Source organism: Zosterops lateralis (assembly GCF_965231275.1).
Source record: "Zosterops lateralis genome assembly, chromosome: 19".
Taxonomy (NCBI): Eukaryota; Metazoa; Chordata; class Aves; order Passeriformes; family Zosteropidae; genus Zosterops; species Zosterops lateralis.
This window is the reverse complement of record NC_139779.1, coordinates 8,424,636-8,438,037: the sequence shown is the minus strand read 5'-3', so window position 1 is coordinate 8,438,037 and position 13,402 is coordinate 8,424,636. Positions and strand designations below refer to the sequence as shown.

Below are 13,402 nucleotides of genomic sequence, written 5' to 3'. Positions count from 1 at the left end.
CGGGGCAGGAAAGTTTCCCTGTTCCATCTCCCCAGGCTCTGCTCCCCAGTCTCCTCAAGGATTCTGGCATCTCCCTGGCTGTCCTGGATCCCTCCAGCCCCAGACCTTGCTCTGGCAGGATTTGGGTGTTTCCACCCTGCCACGACCCCGGGACAAGGCTGTGTCTGCACCCAGCTTCCCTGCACGCTCCTGGCAGCAGGCAGGTCTCCCCTCCCGCCTTGCCAAGGACATTTTAAGGGAATTGCTCCTTGTGCTCAGCTCTGAGCGAGCTCTGCAGCGGCTGAAATTCCTCCCCTGGCTCCAGCATCCTGATCCTGCATTTCCCTCTCCCCACTAATGGGGGTTCTGTTGCTTTTATTCCCTCAGTAATTGTTTGATGAGATCTCCCAGCAGGACTTGGCTCGGAATGATTCCACCCCTCCAAACTTCTCCTTGCAGAGCAATCAACACCTCAATTAGAAGAGCTCCCAGCACAGCAGCTCGGCCTGCGGGGAGCAGCCAGGACTGGGTGGGAATGCTGCTCCTCTCCCAGGAAGTGTCACCGGCCAGGGGCTGCCCAGGAGTGCAGAGGGAAAGGTTCAGAGAGCCTGGTAAAGATTATCTCTGCAGGGTGGGATTTTTGGGGTGTATGGGCCGGTCCAGGAGCTGGACTGGATGATCCTGGGGGTCCCTTCCAATGCAGGATATTCCATGATGGTGATGGCATCAAAGGAATTGCTTCCATCACCTTCAGCCTGGCTCAGCTTCTGACGCCTGAATTTGGTTTTTCAGCTGTGGAATGTCCCCCTCCAGGCTGGGACAGCCCCTCTCCACTTGTGTGAGGGGACACTCAGCCCCTCCTGAGGGACAGCTCCCACTTCTGCTCTGTGTGACAGGGACAGGAACAGGAATGGCTGGAGCTGGGCCAGGGCAGGGTCAGGCTGGAGATCAGGGAAAGGTTCTTCCCCCAGAGGGTGCTGGGCACTGCCCAGGCTTCCCAGGGAATGGGCACAGCCTGAGGCTGCCACAGCTCCAGGAGCTCTTGGGGATACTCCTGGGATCCCAGGCTGGGATTGTTGGGATTTGTGAACTTTGGAAGAGCTGTTCTGTCTTCACCCAGCTGTATCCCACAAGGGATGGTCCATCCCCCTTCCATGGATGGCCTGATCCCCAGGATTACCCACAGCAGGTTCACATCTCACCCTCCCTTTTCCTTTCGTGTGGGGACAGCAAAGCTCCCCAGCTCCCTCTCCACCCTTCCCTTGGTGACCAGGAATTGCTGGATCCGGATCCAAGGGCTTCCAAGCCCTGGGAAAGCCCTCGTGGATCCCCCAGGAGACTCACCGTCCATGTCCAGGCGCTGCATGATGATGGCCAGCTCCACCTCGCTGGGCATGTAGCCCAGGGAGCGCATGGCCATGCCCAGCTCCTGCTTGGAGATGAAGCCATTCCCGTCCCGGTCCAGCACCCGGAAAGCCTCACGGATCTCTGTGGAGGGAAGGCAGAAAGGAGGAGTGTTGGAGTATGAGTCCCCCTGGGCCAAAGCCACGCAGGCCCAGGAGTGCCCAGAAATGCGAAGATTGAATTAGAACCTTCAGAAAATCTAAAATATGTAAATCGACACAGACGTGGGGTAGAAATGCAAGTTTAGTTTTAAATAGATAGAGGATTTTAAGTGCCTGTATTAGTTAGTAAGAGAAGCCTAAGGCCTAGTTTATAGTTCAGTAACATTGCCTTTTGCAAAGTTAGTTAAACTCTAGTCATAACACAAATAATGTAGCCCTGTCAGATAGAACAGATAGATCTGTACACATAGAATTTGTGTAAGAATTTGTGGTTTCCTTTGTACATCAAGTTTGGCTTAGCATAAGTCCAACAGTATTGTAAGAAAATTCGTGTAAGTACCTAATTGGCTAAAAATAGAATAAAAATACACACACACAGAGGACTCACAAAACCACCGATGCTGCTGTTGTTGCTACTGATAAGAGCTCACGGGACACAGACTACTGATGCCTCTGCTGCTGTGGCTGCTTCTGCTTGGGACTTAGAGACTTCATGTTAGAGGCTTTCTGCACACTGCCTTGGACTGTAACAACTCTGTCTTCATGGCACTGATTTAGCCATACAATAAAGGACTTGATTTATAACTCCCCATGCCCATAGTCTTCAATGCAGACACCCCAGAAACTTGCCAGAGGAGCTTTTATGGTGGAGGACTCCATGGGTGCTGAGCACAGAAGCAGCAGCTGTTGCCTTTTCCAACATGAATTGTGAATATTTGATCATGCTGGGGCAGGGTGGTCAGGATATGTAAATGCACAGCCATAAACCTCCGTGCAGTCCCACAGTTCCATTGCACACGGGATATCCCAGGATCAGACACAACCACTAGGAAGGCTGGGAAAGCCCTCTGAGTCCAAGAATTAACCCAGCACTGCCAAGGCCACCACTGACCCATATCCCCAGCTGCCACATCCCCAGGGCTGTAAACCCCTCCAGGGACTCCACCCTGTGCCACCCTTTCAGTGAAGAAATAATTCCCAACATCCAACCTGAACTTCTGCTGGCACAACTTGAGGCTGTTTCCTCTCGTCCTGTTGCTGTCACCCTGGGTGATTTCTGTCTCTAGATCCTTCTCACAGCTCTTCTCTAATTTACAATGTTTTTACAGCACTAAACAGCCTCAGATCAATAAAAATACTGATGGAACATAAGGAATCACTTCCATCAATCGTCCTCACCCTGGCTCAGCTCCTGATATTTGACTTTGGTTTGTTTTTTAACTTTTAACTGCTCCAGCCCATGGCAGCCCCTCTCCACTTGTGAAAGGGGAGACACCGGGGGGCAGCTCTGATCTCTGCTCTGTGTGACAGGGACAGGACCCAGGGAATGACTGGAGATGGGCAAGGGCAGCTTTAGGTTGGATTTTAGGAAAGGTTCTTCCCCTAGAGAGTGCTAGGCAATGAGCAGGCTCCCCAGGGAATGGGCACGGCCTGAGGCTCCAGGAGCTCCCAGGGAAGCCCAGGGTGGGATTGTTGGGTGTCTGTGCAGGGCCAGGGGCTGGACTGATGACGCCTGGGAGTCCCTTCCAGTCAGAAATTCCATGATTCCATAATCTGCAACCTCAAGGTCTCTGCTCACAGACCTCTCAAACTCCCAGCCCCAAATTCTCCAGATGTGCCTGTTGCAAATGCCAGAGAAATTTTAACCTTCCAGCAGCTGGGAGCTGTTTTACATGAAAGGCTGGAGGTGAGGGGAGGAAAAGGGTGCCAGTTCCTCAGTTTTGGTGAAGCAGTCTTTGCCTCATGCTTGGAGAGGGAATCAGGGGATGCTCCATCATCTCCCTCTAGGAATGGAGATGTAGGGAACACCCCAGGGGCCCCTGCAACTGCTCAGAGGAGTTTCACCTGCATTTAAATCATTTCACTGAAAAAGCGGGAGGGAAAACTGAGCAGGTTTTATAGGAAAAGAAACCCAAACTAATTAAAAACTTCTCCATTCTCCATCAGGAACTGGCCTACCTGGAGTAGTTCAGGCTTTAAGGAAAATATTCCCTGTCCTCCATGGGCTGCCAGAGTCACCCCCTGTCCTGTCCCCAGGAGTCAGGGGCTGCAGGAAACCTTTGGATGTTCCTGGGAGAAAGGCAGGAGCTTCAGAGCCCACCAAGGAACGGTTCTGATAACCCTCAGCTGTGTTTCTCTCCAAGAGATGGGATCAGTTTTAATCCAGCCCAAGAGCCCAGGGATGCAGAGAGGGAAGGGCCCATTCATTCCAGAGAATATTGGGCCCCGTCTCCACGCTCTGGGCTCGGGTTTCCATCAGCTGTGACTTCCTGAAGCTGAATTCCCTTTGTGTCCCTGCCAGCCCAGGCTGCTGGGAGGGAAAGGTGGGGAGGCTGCTCAAAGCTTTGGCTCATAATTCCAGGAGCCTTTGGAGCAGGAATGAATCCCTGAATCCCATCAGACTCTGCCAGCAGCAGGGAAATGTCCTTTCATGTGCGGTCCTGAGAGCTCAGTGCAGTAAATATTACACCCAAATCAATTAATGGGAAAAAAACAAACTTCTGACAGCTGAAGGCAGAAGAGTAAGATTGATTGCAGGGAGCTGGGAGAGGATTTTAGGAAGTAAAACATGAATCTGGAGAAGTTTACATGCCTGTGAGACTGATCCAAATGCCAGGGGTAAATGCCAGGGATAAAGGACCCGTGTCCAGGGCTCTGCTGTGGAATATCCACACAGCTGAGGGCCCTCTCCAGGCACACCCATCCCAAAAGCTGCATTAACAGCACTCAACCTTTGAGCCTTGAGCAGAGCAGAACCCCCCCCCCCCACACACACACACACATTTGGGGCTCTCTGCTCCTCTCAAAGACCTGAACTTTTGACCAAGCCTGGCTCATCCTTCCCAAATCCCCTCCCATCACCAAACGGAGCCTTTTCCCCTCCCCACTCTATAAATACCACTTGTGCAGAGGTAGATGTGAGCTATTTATAGGCTGAACATACTGTACAGGGAGCAGTGTGACCTCCTCTTTATCTCGCCATAGAACAGCTCCTCCTCATCCCCTTCTCTTCCCAGGGGTTATTCCCAGGCTCCTGCAGGTGCTGCCCATGCTGGGCACCCTCCCCAAACCCAGCCCTGCTCCCAAACCCAGCCCCAGGGCCCTCTGGCCCCTGGCTGCCCCTCACCTTCCTCTCCAGCTGTTACATTTCATTACCCAAAGCTAAAAATACAGCAGCACTTTCCCCAGATGACTTTCCCCACCAAGTCACCATGGCAACAGATGCTCCCGGCTCAGAGCTGTGGGGGGATGTGGTCCATGGAGTCAATCTCTCCACAGACACTGCCGGGGCTTGGGAGAAGCTTTGGGATCTTTCCCATTCCAGTATCTCCACAGGGATACTTTGCCCTGATCCAAAAAAGCAGAGCCCTGTTCTGTCTGTAAGGGTCACAAGGAGGAGGGTGTTGAGGTGCTGCTGCCCCAGGAGATGCCCTCTCCCCCTGCCCAGCCTGGAGGGCAGCAGGGAAAACCAAGCACATGGATTTCCCCTCCCAGGGGGGTCAGAAATCCCAATATTTGTTCATCTTTCCCTAAGTGGTGTCTTCATTTACTCCCCAATGTGGGCAGCTGGCACAGAACTGTATTAGAGGGTAAAAAGGATCAAAGAAGAGGTCCCAGGAAAAACCATAGAACAGGAGGTTCATCTTTCCCCATGGGATCACAGGGTCCTGGAATGATTTGGGTTGGAAGGGACCAAGGCTCCTCTTGTTCCACTATCCTGGACTGCTCCAAGCCCCATCCAACCCTGGCCACCCCATCATCCTGATTAACACCTTTGTCAATGACCTCAGAGAGGCAGTGCCCACAACACGACTTCAATTCCCAAATGATCTAAGACTGGAAAGAACTGGAAGGGTGAAAGTCCAGCGAGGAGAAGGGAACAATCAGTCAGGGTTTGGGGGCAGAAGGGGCTGAGGCAGAAGGAGCAGAGCCAGGTCTAAAAGGTTTCCCACAAAAGTTTATCCTGATGTTTTTCCCTGGGTGTGAAGATTCCTGTTCCACAGGAGCCCCGAGCACAGCACTCCCTTCCCGGAGTTATTTGAGCATTCCAGGGCTGTGTAGGGAAAGGGGGGAGATGTGGTTGCTTTTAATTCATTCCCTCTGTCCTCCCATTGAACAGCTGCACTTTACAGGTCCCCGATTACCGAGCACACGTCCAATGGAGAAGAGAGAAGGAGGGGAGGACCAGGGAAAAGGATTCTTCATTACCTTTCTGAAGGGCACGAACAGCACCGCCCTGACCCTCAGCCCGGCAAGTGCTTCACTCCCCAAAATCCATCCTCATCCGCCCCTCCCGCTGCTCCTGCTCCAGCCCTTCCCTCCCCAACCCTCTCCCTGTTCCTGCCCCACTGGAATGGGTTTATTCCAGCGACCACCTTCCCCTGCTCAGGTTTATTCCAGCGATTTCCCTGGGCAACCATCAGGATTTTGTTGTGTCTCCTGGGGAAGGAGGAAACAACGATTCCCTGGAGAATTCGTTCCATCCCATCCCCTGGCCGCCCTGGGGTGGTTCGGGGTGTAAATCCCACCCTAAAGGTGTGATTTCCCCGCAGCCAGCCCGGCCCAGCCTCAGCGATAAGAGCCAAGATAACACCGCCCCAAACCATCGCGGTCCTTCAGAGCACCTTTGGGCCCCCCAGCACCATCTGAAAGCTGCAAACAGCTCGTCCTTGAGTGAACCGGGGAGTGAGGCTTGGAACTACTACGGCTTAAAAAAATGGAAATTTCCAGCCCTCCATCTGCTATTCTCACTCTTGGGTGTTTTTTTTCTGGGTGGGTTTTTTTTTTTTTTTTTTTTTTTTTTTTTTTTTTTTTTTTTTTTTTTTCCCTGCTGCAAATTGCAACGCAGTGTCAAAATAACCCCGTTTTTATCTAATGGCAACGCCCCCCCCCCCCACCCCAGAGTATTCCAATGGGAAGTGTCAAAATATTTCCCCTGGTTCTTGGGATCCGAGAACCCGCGGATGGAGCTCTCCCCGCGCCCTGGTGAAGCACTGATTTAGAAGAATTAAAGACTTTAGTTAAAATAAATATCGCTGAAGTAACGGAGCTAAAACTTCCCTTTTGTTAACAGAAGCCAGAACATAAGGAACTGATAAATCATGGAAGGAACTGATAACTCATGGAAGGAACTGATAAATCATGGAAGCTGTCAAACTAGGCTTTTGCATCCTGAATGATCAATAGACCCCATGAACCCAATACAATCATAAATCAAACAGTCCTGGAAAAACAGGATTCAGCTGTCAAAGGTTAAAAAGTCAAAGAGAGGAAGATCCATCTTACTTCATCATTTTGGGACCCCACCCCATAAAAAAGACCACTGACCCATTTCAAAGAACAAACTCCCCATGCTTAATGGCTTTTTGGGCTAATTACCATACGAAGCGGGGAATGGGACGTACCAGAGTTATGAATGTGCATTTGTGTTTTGGGTATTCAATACTCCTGGACATAAAAGCCCTGTGTATTTGGGAGTGATCCCGCACGCTGCCCGGCCTCGTAATAAACATACACTTTCTAATTTTAGAGAGTCTTTATCCGTCATAGTTGGATATTAGTGTTAGATCAATATCCATAGTTTTTTAATAAATCACTGCTCTGTCCTCAGAGGGGTTGTTTGACACGGAATTTGGCAGATTTTTATTTGTCTCTCCCTTCCTTGGGGAAAAAAAAAAAAAAAAAATTATTTGTGGAAAAGACATTTTCGGTGCTTCTGCTCCCAAACACATTGAAGGTTTCCAGGTGACCTTTGGGAACCCCCGTTCCCACGGAAATGCAGGACAGAACAGGGGGTGCTGCTCTCGGATCCGCCCTCAAAGAGAAGATTTTTAAGGATTGGAAATCCTCGAGGGCAGGCTGAGGTTCTGGAGGTGAAGAGTGACTGCAGCATTGGGGAATGGGGCTCTGTCTGCCCCAGGCAGCTTTGGTGACCAAGTCACCTCCAGCAGCAGCAACCTCAGCCTCCAGGGAGCTCATCCAGCCTGCTGGGAACATTTTTATTCCAAATAGTTCAGTCTTGGTATCCTTTACCAAATATTTCAGTGCATGCTGCAACAGTCATAAAACACACAGGGATTTCATGGTGATTCCTACAGGTGATTCCATGGTAATTCCTACAGGTGATTTCATGTCCCTACAGTTGATTTCTTGTTAATTCCTACAAATGATTTAATGTTAATTCCTACAAGTGATTTAATGTTAATTCTTACAAATGATTCTATGTAAATTCTTACAGATAATTTCCTGTTCTTACAGGTGAGTCCATGGTAATTCCTAAAGATGATTCCATGTTCATTCCTACAGACAATTCCATGTTAATTCTTACAGATAATTTCCTGTTCCTACCGATGATTCCATATGAATTTTTACATGTTCTGATCTTCATCATCTGTCAGTCACTGCCTGAAACCCTTCCTTAATCCCTGCCCTCCCCTCCTGCTGCATCCCTGGCTCTGTGGATCTCCACCAGGAGACTCCCGAGGGTTTTTTTGGGCACCCACCCCCAGCCCTGGAATAACCAGCAGCACCAGGATGGAGGTTGGGACTTCCCAAGCCAATGGCCCAGTTCAGCTCTCTGAATAAAAATCAGCTTTTTGTGCCACATCCAGTGCAAATCCCTGTCACCCTGCAGGGATGGGTGTGGGGACAGCACCTCATGCCCATTCCAGGTGGGTTTTTGGTCCCCTGGCACAAACTGTGTGACCCTGAGGGACACTGGCTGAGGCTCCACCACAGAGACCCTTCCTGTGACTTGTCCAACACAAAACCTCTGTGAGAGAGGAGAGGGGCTCCAAACACCCAGACAAATCCAGGGAATTCCACAGCGCGGCACAGGCTCCTCCTGGCCTTCCCTACCATGGATTTTTGACCATGGAAATGCCCTGGGAGCAGCCCCAGAGCTCCGCTGCTCTGCTCTCCCAAGGTGGGCAGCCAGAGCCAGGAATTCTGTGAGGCTTCCTGCAATTCTGTTACCCAGGATGTGCAAAGTCAGGGGGAAAGGTGTTACCCAGCCTCGATGGAAAAGGAAAAGGGAAATAAAGGGAAAGTTTAGAATATGAGATGGAAAGAAGAAAAATAATAAAAAGAAAAAAAAAATGAAGAAAAAAGGGTGTTCTGGTTTGGGTTGAATTAGGGGAGAACCTCCAAGGAATCCCCCAATAATATGGGATAGGAAGCACTGTCAACCCAGGACAAAGGGGAAAAGAGAAAAGGAAAGAAAAGGAGAAAAACAAAAGATGAAGAAGAAGAAGAAGAAGAAGAAGAAGAAGAAGAAGAAGAAGAAGAAGGAGAAGGAGAAGGAGAAGGAGAAGGAGAAGGAGAAGGAGAAGGAGAAGGAGAAGGAGAAGGAGAAGGAGAAGGAGAAGGAGAAGGAGAAGGAGAAGCAGTAACAGCCCACACTGAAAGGAGATCAGCACTACAAGGCAGATAAATTTCAGATTCATGCTATGACTTTTGTTTACAACTCCAGAACCCGGTGCTAAAAGGCTGAATGAGGAGGGAATAAATTTCCAGTGTTTTCCAAAGAAAGCTCCATCTCCCTTTCACAGCTCTCTCTATCAGCAAACAACCTTCTCCTCTGTCCTCCTTCCACAGAGCAGCACAGGGAAGAGAAATTGTCTCCCTGAGTCTGCCCAACTCCAGCTCCTGCTCATCCTGGACATCCCGCACATTCCTCTAATCCCTGCACATCCCTGCACATCCCTCACATCCCTCACATCCCTGCACATCCCTGCACATCCCTGCTCATCCCTCACATCCCTCACATCCCTCACATCCCTGCACATCCCTGCTCATCCCTCACATCCCTGCTCATCCCTCACATCCCTGCACATCCCTGCACATCCCTCACATCCCTCACATCCCTCACATCCCTGCACATCCCTGCACATCCCTCACATCCCTCACATCCCTCACATCCCTGCACATCCCTGCTCATCCCTCACATCCCTGCTCATCCCTCACATCCCTGCACATCCCTGCACATCCCTCACATCCCTCACATCCCTCACATCCCTGCACATCCCTGCACATCCCTCACATCCCTGCACATCCCTCATATCCCTCATATCCCTCACATCCCTGCTCATCCCTCATATCCCTGCACATCCCTCACATTCCTGCACATCCCTCACATCCCTGCACATCCCTGCTCATCCCTCACATCCCTCATATCCCTCACATCCCTGCACATCCCTGCTCATCCCTCACATCCCTGCTCATCCCTCACATCCCTGCACATCCCTGCACATCCCTCACATCCCTCACATCCCTCACATCCCTGCACATCCCTGCACATCCCTCACATCCCTCACATCCCTCACATCCCTGCACATCCCTGCTCATCCCTCACATCCCTGCTCATCCCTCACATCCCTGCACATCCCTGCACATCCCTCACATCCCTCACATCCCTCACATCTCTCACATCCCTCATATCCCTGCACATCCCCTTTCACCCCCTCACTCTCCCAGCAGCCACCTGGGATTGCTTCCAGGTTTGATGGATAGAATTTGCATCCTGTCCCCATTTACTGGAACAAGTTCTGTAGCTGTCCCAACAGAACCCCTCAGTCTGTGCCCAGTAGGAAGCAGAACCTCTCCCTTCATGTGCAGTTCCTTCCCTCGACTTCCCAGAGTTTAAACTGGGCTTTGAGCTCTCTCTGTTAGAAATTTCCTGCCCAGTATTTCCGGGCCATTTGGAATAATGTCCTTGGAACAACCTACAGGGATAATTTGTTACAAGGAAACCCTGAGACCTGGCTCTGACAAAGGTGATGAGTTGGAGTCCTCCTCCCCAACCCAAACTCGCCCTCCAGCAGGACAGGCAGTGCCTGCAGCAGGTTTCTCTGGCCTTCCATTGCTCTCCCAATCCCTCTGCCTTTAACTTCCCATTAAGCTCAGGTTAATAAGGCCTTACTGTGGTTTTACTCAGGACCACAGAAGGACCTTGGACCCTGCTGAGTCTGCTCAGGACTTAAGAGTTGAGCCCACAGTGAAATACTCTCTCTTCTTCTCTCAATCCCTCCAGGTGGGACAGGCACAGCGCCTCCAGCATCCCTCTCATCCCTTTCCTCTCAGCAGAATCCTGGAATAGTTTGGGTTGGAAGGGTCCTCAAAGCCCATCCAGTGCCACACTTTCCACTGCCCCAGGCTGCTCCAAGCCCTGTCCAGCCTGGCCTTGGGCACTGCCAGGGATCCAGGGGCAGTCACCCTCTGCATCCCTTGGATTCATTCCCACTGCTTGTTTCTCCAATATCCCCACCAAGGTGGGTGACTGCCCCTGGGAAGGCACAGTGTGCTTCTGGTTTCATGCTTTTCATCCAGAATTCCCCGTTCCTGTGCATTTTCTGCTCTATCCTGGGAAAAGCTTTTCTCCATAAAAGCCTGAGTGGTTCTAACACAGAAATGCTACCCTGAGAGCACAGCTGGTGATCAGGAGCCCAGCAAACAAATCCCACTTCACACATCCTCCCTGTCTCCTCACTGCTGGGAGCTCCAGCCACAGCCTGGGCTCCAGAGGAGGAAAGAGGCAGCTCCAGCTCTGCTTACAAAGGAAACTTTCTGGGAAGGACTTGGCAGTGCCAGAATTCCCCTCCTGCCCCAAGCCTCAGACACAAACTCTGCACTTTGTGCACAGAACCCCAAACTTGAATGCAGAATTAAGCTCAGATTTTTTGCCATTATTTTGGGATAGTTTTTCCCATTGTTTTCCATTTCCCTAAATTGGGCACCTCCTCATCTTCTGCGTCTGCCAATCTCTGCAATCTCCAAATTCCACCCAGAACTTTCACTTTCCAAGGGATCTTTGTACATCCTCAAATCCCTGAGGAGCCAGAACAGCCCAGCAGGTGAGGGACTGTAACCTCAGTCCTCAGCACCTGAACCTGCAGCCCCAAGGCCCCTCAATACCCCTGGAAATTCCCAAACGAACCCAGGATTAGATAAAGAGCAGAAGGCACCAAGGGAGCTCTCCCAGTGCAGACGGGTGTGGGAGCAATCCCCACTGCAGCAGAGGGATGGGCTGGGAACTGCCCAGAGCTGGGGAGAGAAATCACAATTCCATGTTCCATTGGATTTTGGGCAGTCTGGCTGCCTCATCCTCAGCCTCCTGGCAGCTGGGATGGAGCAAAAAGGGTTAATTCCAAACAATCCAGCTGAAAGAAAGGTGAGGAAAGCTCAGAAAAAGAAGAAGAGAAAGGAGAAGAAAATGAGAAAGAAAAAGAAAGAGGGAAAAGAGATAAAAAGAAAAAAGAAGAGAAAGAGAAAAAGGTAAAGATAATTAAAAAATAATAAAACCCCAAAAATAATATGAAGAAAAAGGAAATGAAGAAAAAAGAAAAAAAGAGAAAGAAAAAAAATGAAAACAAAAAAGGAAGGAAAAATAAGACAGGGAAAGAAAAATAAAAAAGGAAAAGAAGAAAAAAAAGAAAAAAAGAAAGGGAAAGAAGAAGAAGAGGAAGAAGAAGAAGAAGAAGTGGAGGAAGAAGAAGAAGAAGAAGTGGAGGAAGAAGAAGAAGAAGAAGAAGAAGAAGAAGAAGAAGAAGAAGAAGAAGAAGAAGAAGAAGAAGAAGAAGAAGAAGAAGAAGAAGAAGAAGAAGAAGAAAGGGAAAGGGAAAGGGAAAGGGAAAGGGAAAGGAAAAGGAAAAGGAAAAGGAAAAGGAAAAGGAAAAGGAAAAGGAAAAGGAAAAGGAAAAGAAAAAGGAAAAGGAAAAGGAAAAGGAAAAGGACTTTTGGGCAGCCTGGCTGCCTCTCCTCAGCATTCTGGCAGCTGGGATCAGACCACAATGCAGCAAAAGGGTTAATTCCAAATATTCTGGCCAAAAGAAAGGTGAGGAAAATTGGGAACTAATCCACTCCTTGGTTTGATTTCCTTGCCGTGGCTTTGCAGTGGAACAGAACCAAAGCTCATCCATCATTCCTGTTGGGAATGGTTTCCAGAAAAGGCTTCACCCCACTGAAGTCCCAGTATTTCATGGCCCCATTATTTAAAATTTTAAACACTGAAATCATCAATTTCAAAGGAAATATTGCAGCATTCCCAAAACTAAGCCCTTCCATTATTTCTGGCTGAAAGGGCCGTTGTCAACAGGGAATGGAATCAAATCTGCCTTTGGGGGCTGGAAAAGGTTTCCATGGAAGAATTCCAATCAGCTTGGTAAAGTCTGAAGCAATTTGGGAAAGCTTTTCCCAAAGTGTCACTGGAGGGTTTCCCTTAAGGGACAGGGAGCCCCAAAAAGCCCCACAGCAACACTTCATCCCTTCTGGAAAACCGACATGGTTCCAGCAGCTTTGTCAGCAATTCCCAAGGATTTCCCTGTGCAGAGAGCAGCAAACTCATTGCAAATCCCTCCAAAAATCTGAATTTTGCCCTGGAGCTGCACTGTGAGTGCTCATTCACTCTGGCTGAAAGTCCATCCATAACACCAGGAGAGATGCGGGGACTGCATCAAGGAGGGGGATGGAATTGCTGCGGATTTGTTCTCCAGGCAGGTTCTGTTCTGTATTTGCTGTCCTGCTGACCTGGTGTGGCCCAGGCTGTCACACCCAGAGAATCCCAGAATTAATAAGGCTGGAAAAGGTCTCAAGACCATCAAGTGCAACCATCAACCACGTTCCCCATGGGAAGCTCTGCCCAGTGCACCCTCCTCCAGCAGCTGGGAATGTGCTCCTGGGCAGGGCTGTGTCCTGGGTTGTAGTGTAGGCTTTACACAGAGTATTCTATCACCATCTTCATGAACTGTTAAAACCAAGTGGGGCAGTACTCCAGTGTTGGGCTGTCTTCTGCTCATGGCCCATCAATGCCTTGCCCAGGACTCACAGGTAACTCCCTCCAGGAGCTCTCTCTGTTTAATGGG

The 13,402-nt window shown here is 50.0% G+C and overlaps 1 protein-coding gene across 1 annotated transcript in view; it reads right to left on the bottom strand.

Annotated features, from left to right (window-relative positions):
- Nucleotides 1-13,402, bottom strand: part of CALN1 (calneuron 1) — a gene marked incomplete at both ends in the record, with an annotated part of 94,915 nt that overhangs the window by 54,834 nt on the left and 26,679 nt on the right. Inside the window, one exon of the mRNA XM_083875519.1 lies at nt 1,324-1,467. Within this exon, the coding sequence (XP_083731645.1) occupies nt 1,324-1,467 (144 nt within the window). The remainder of the gene's footprint in view (nt 1-1,323; nt 1,468-13,402) is intronic.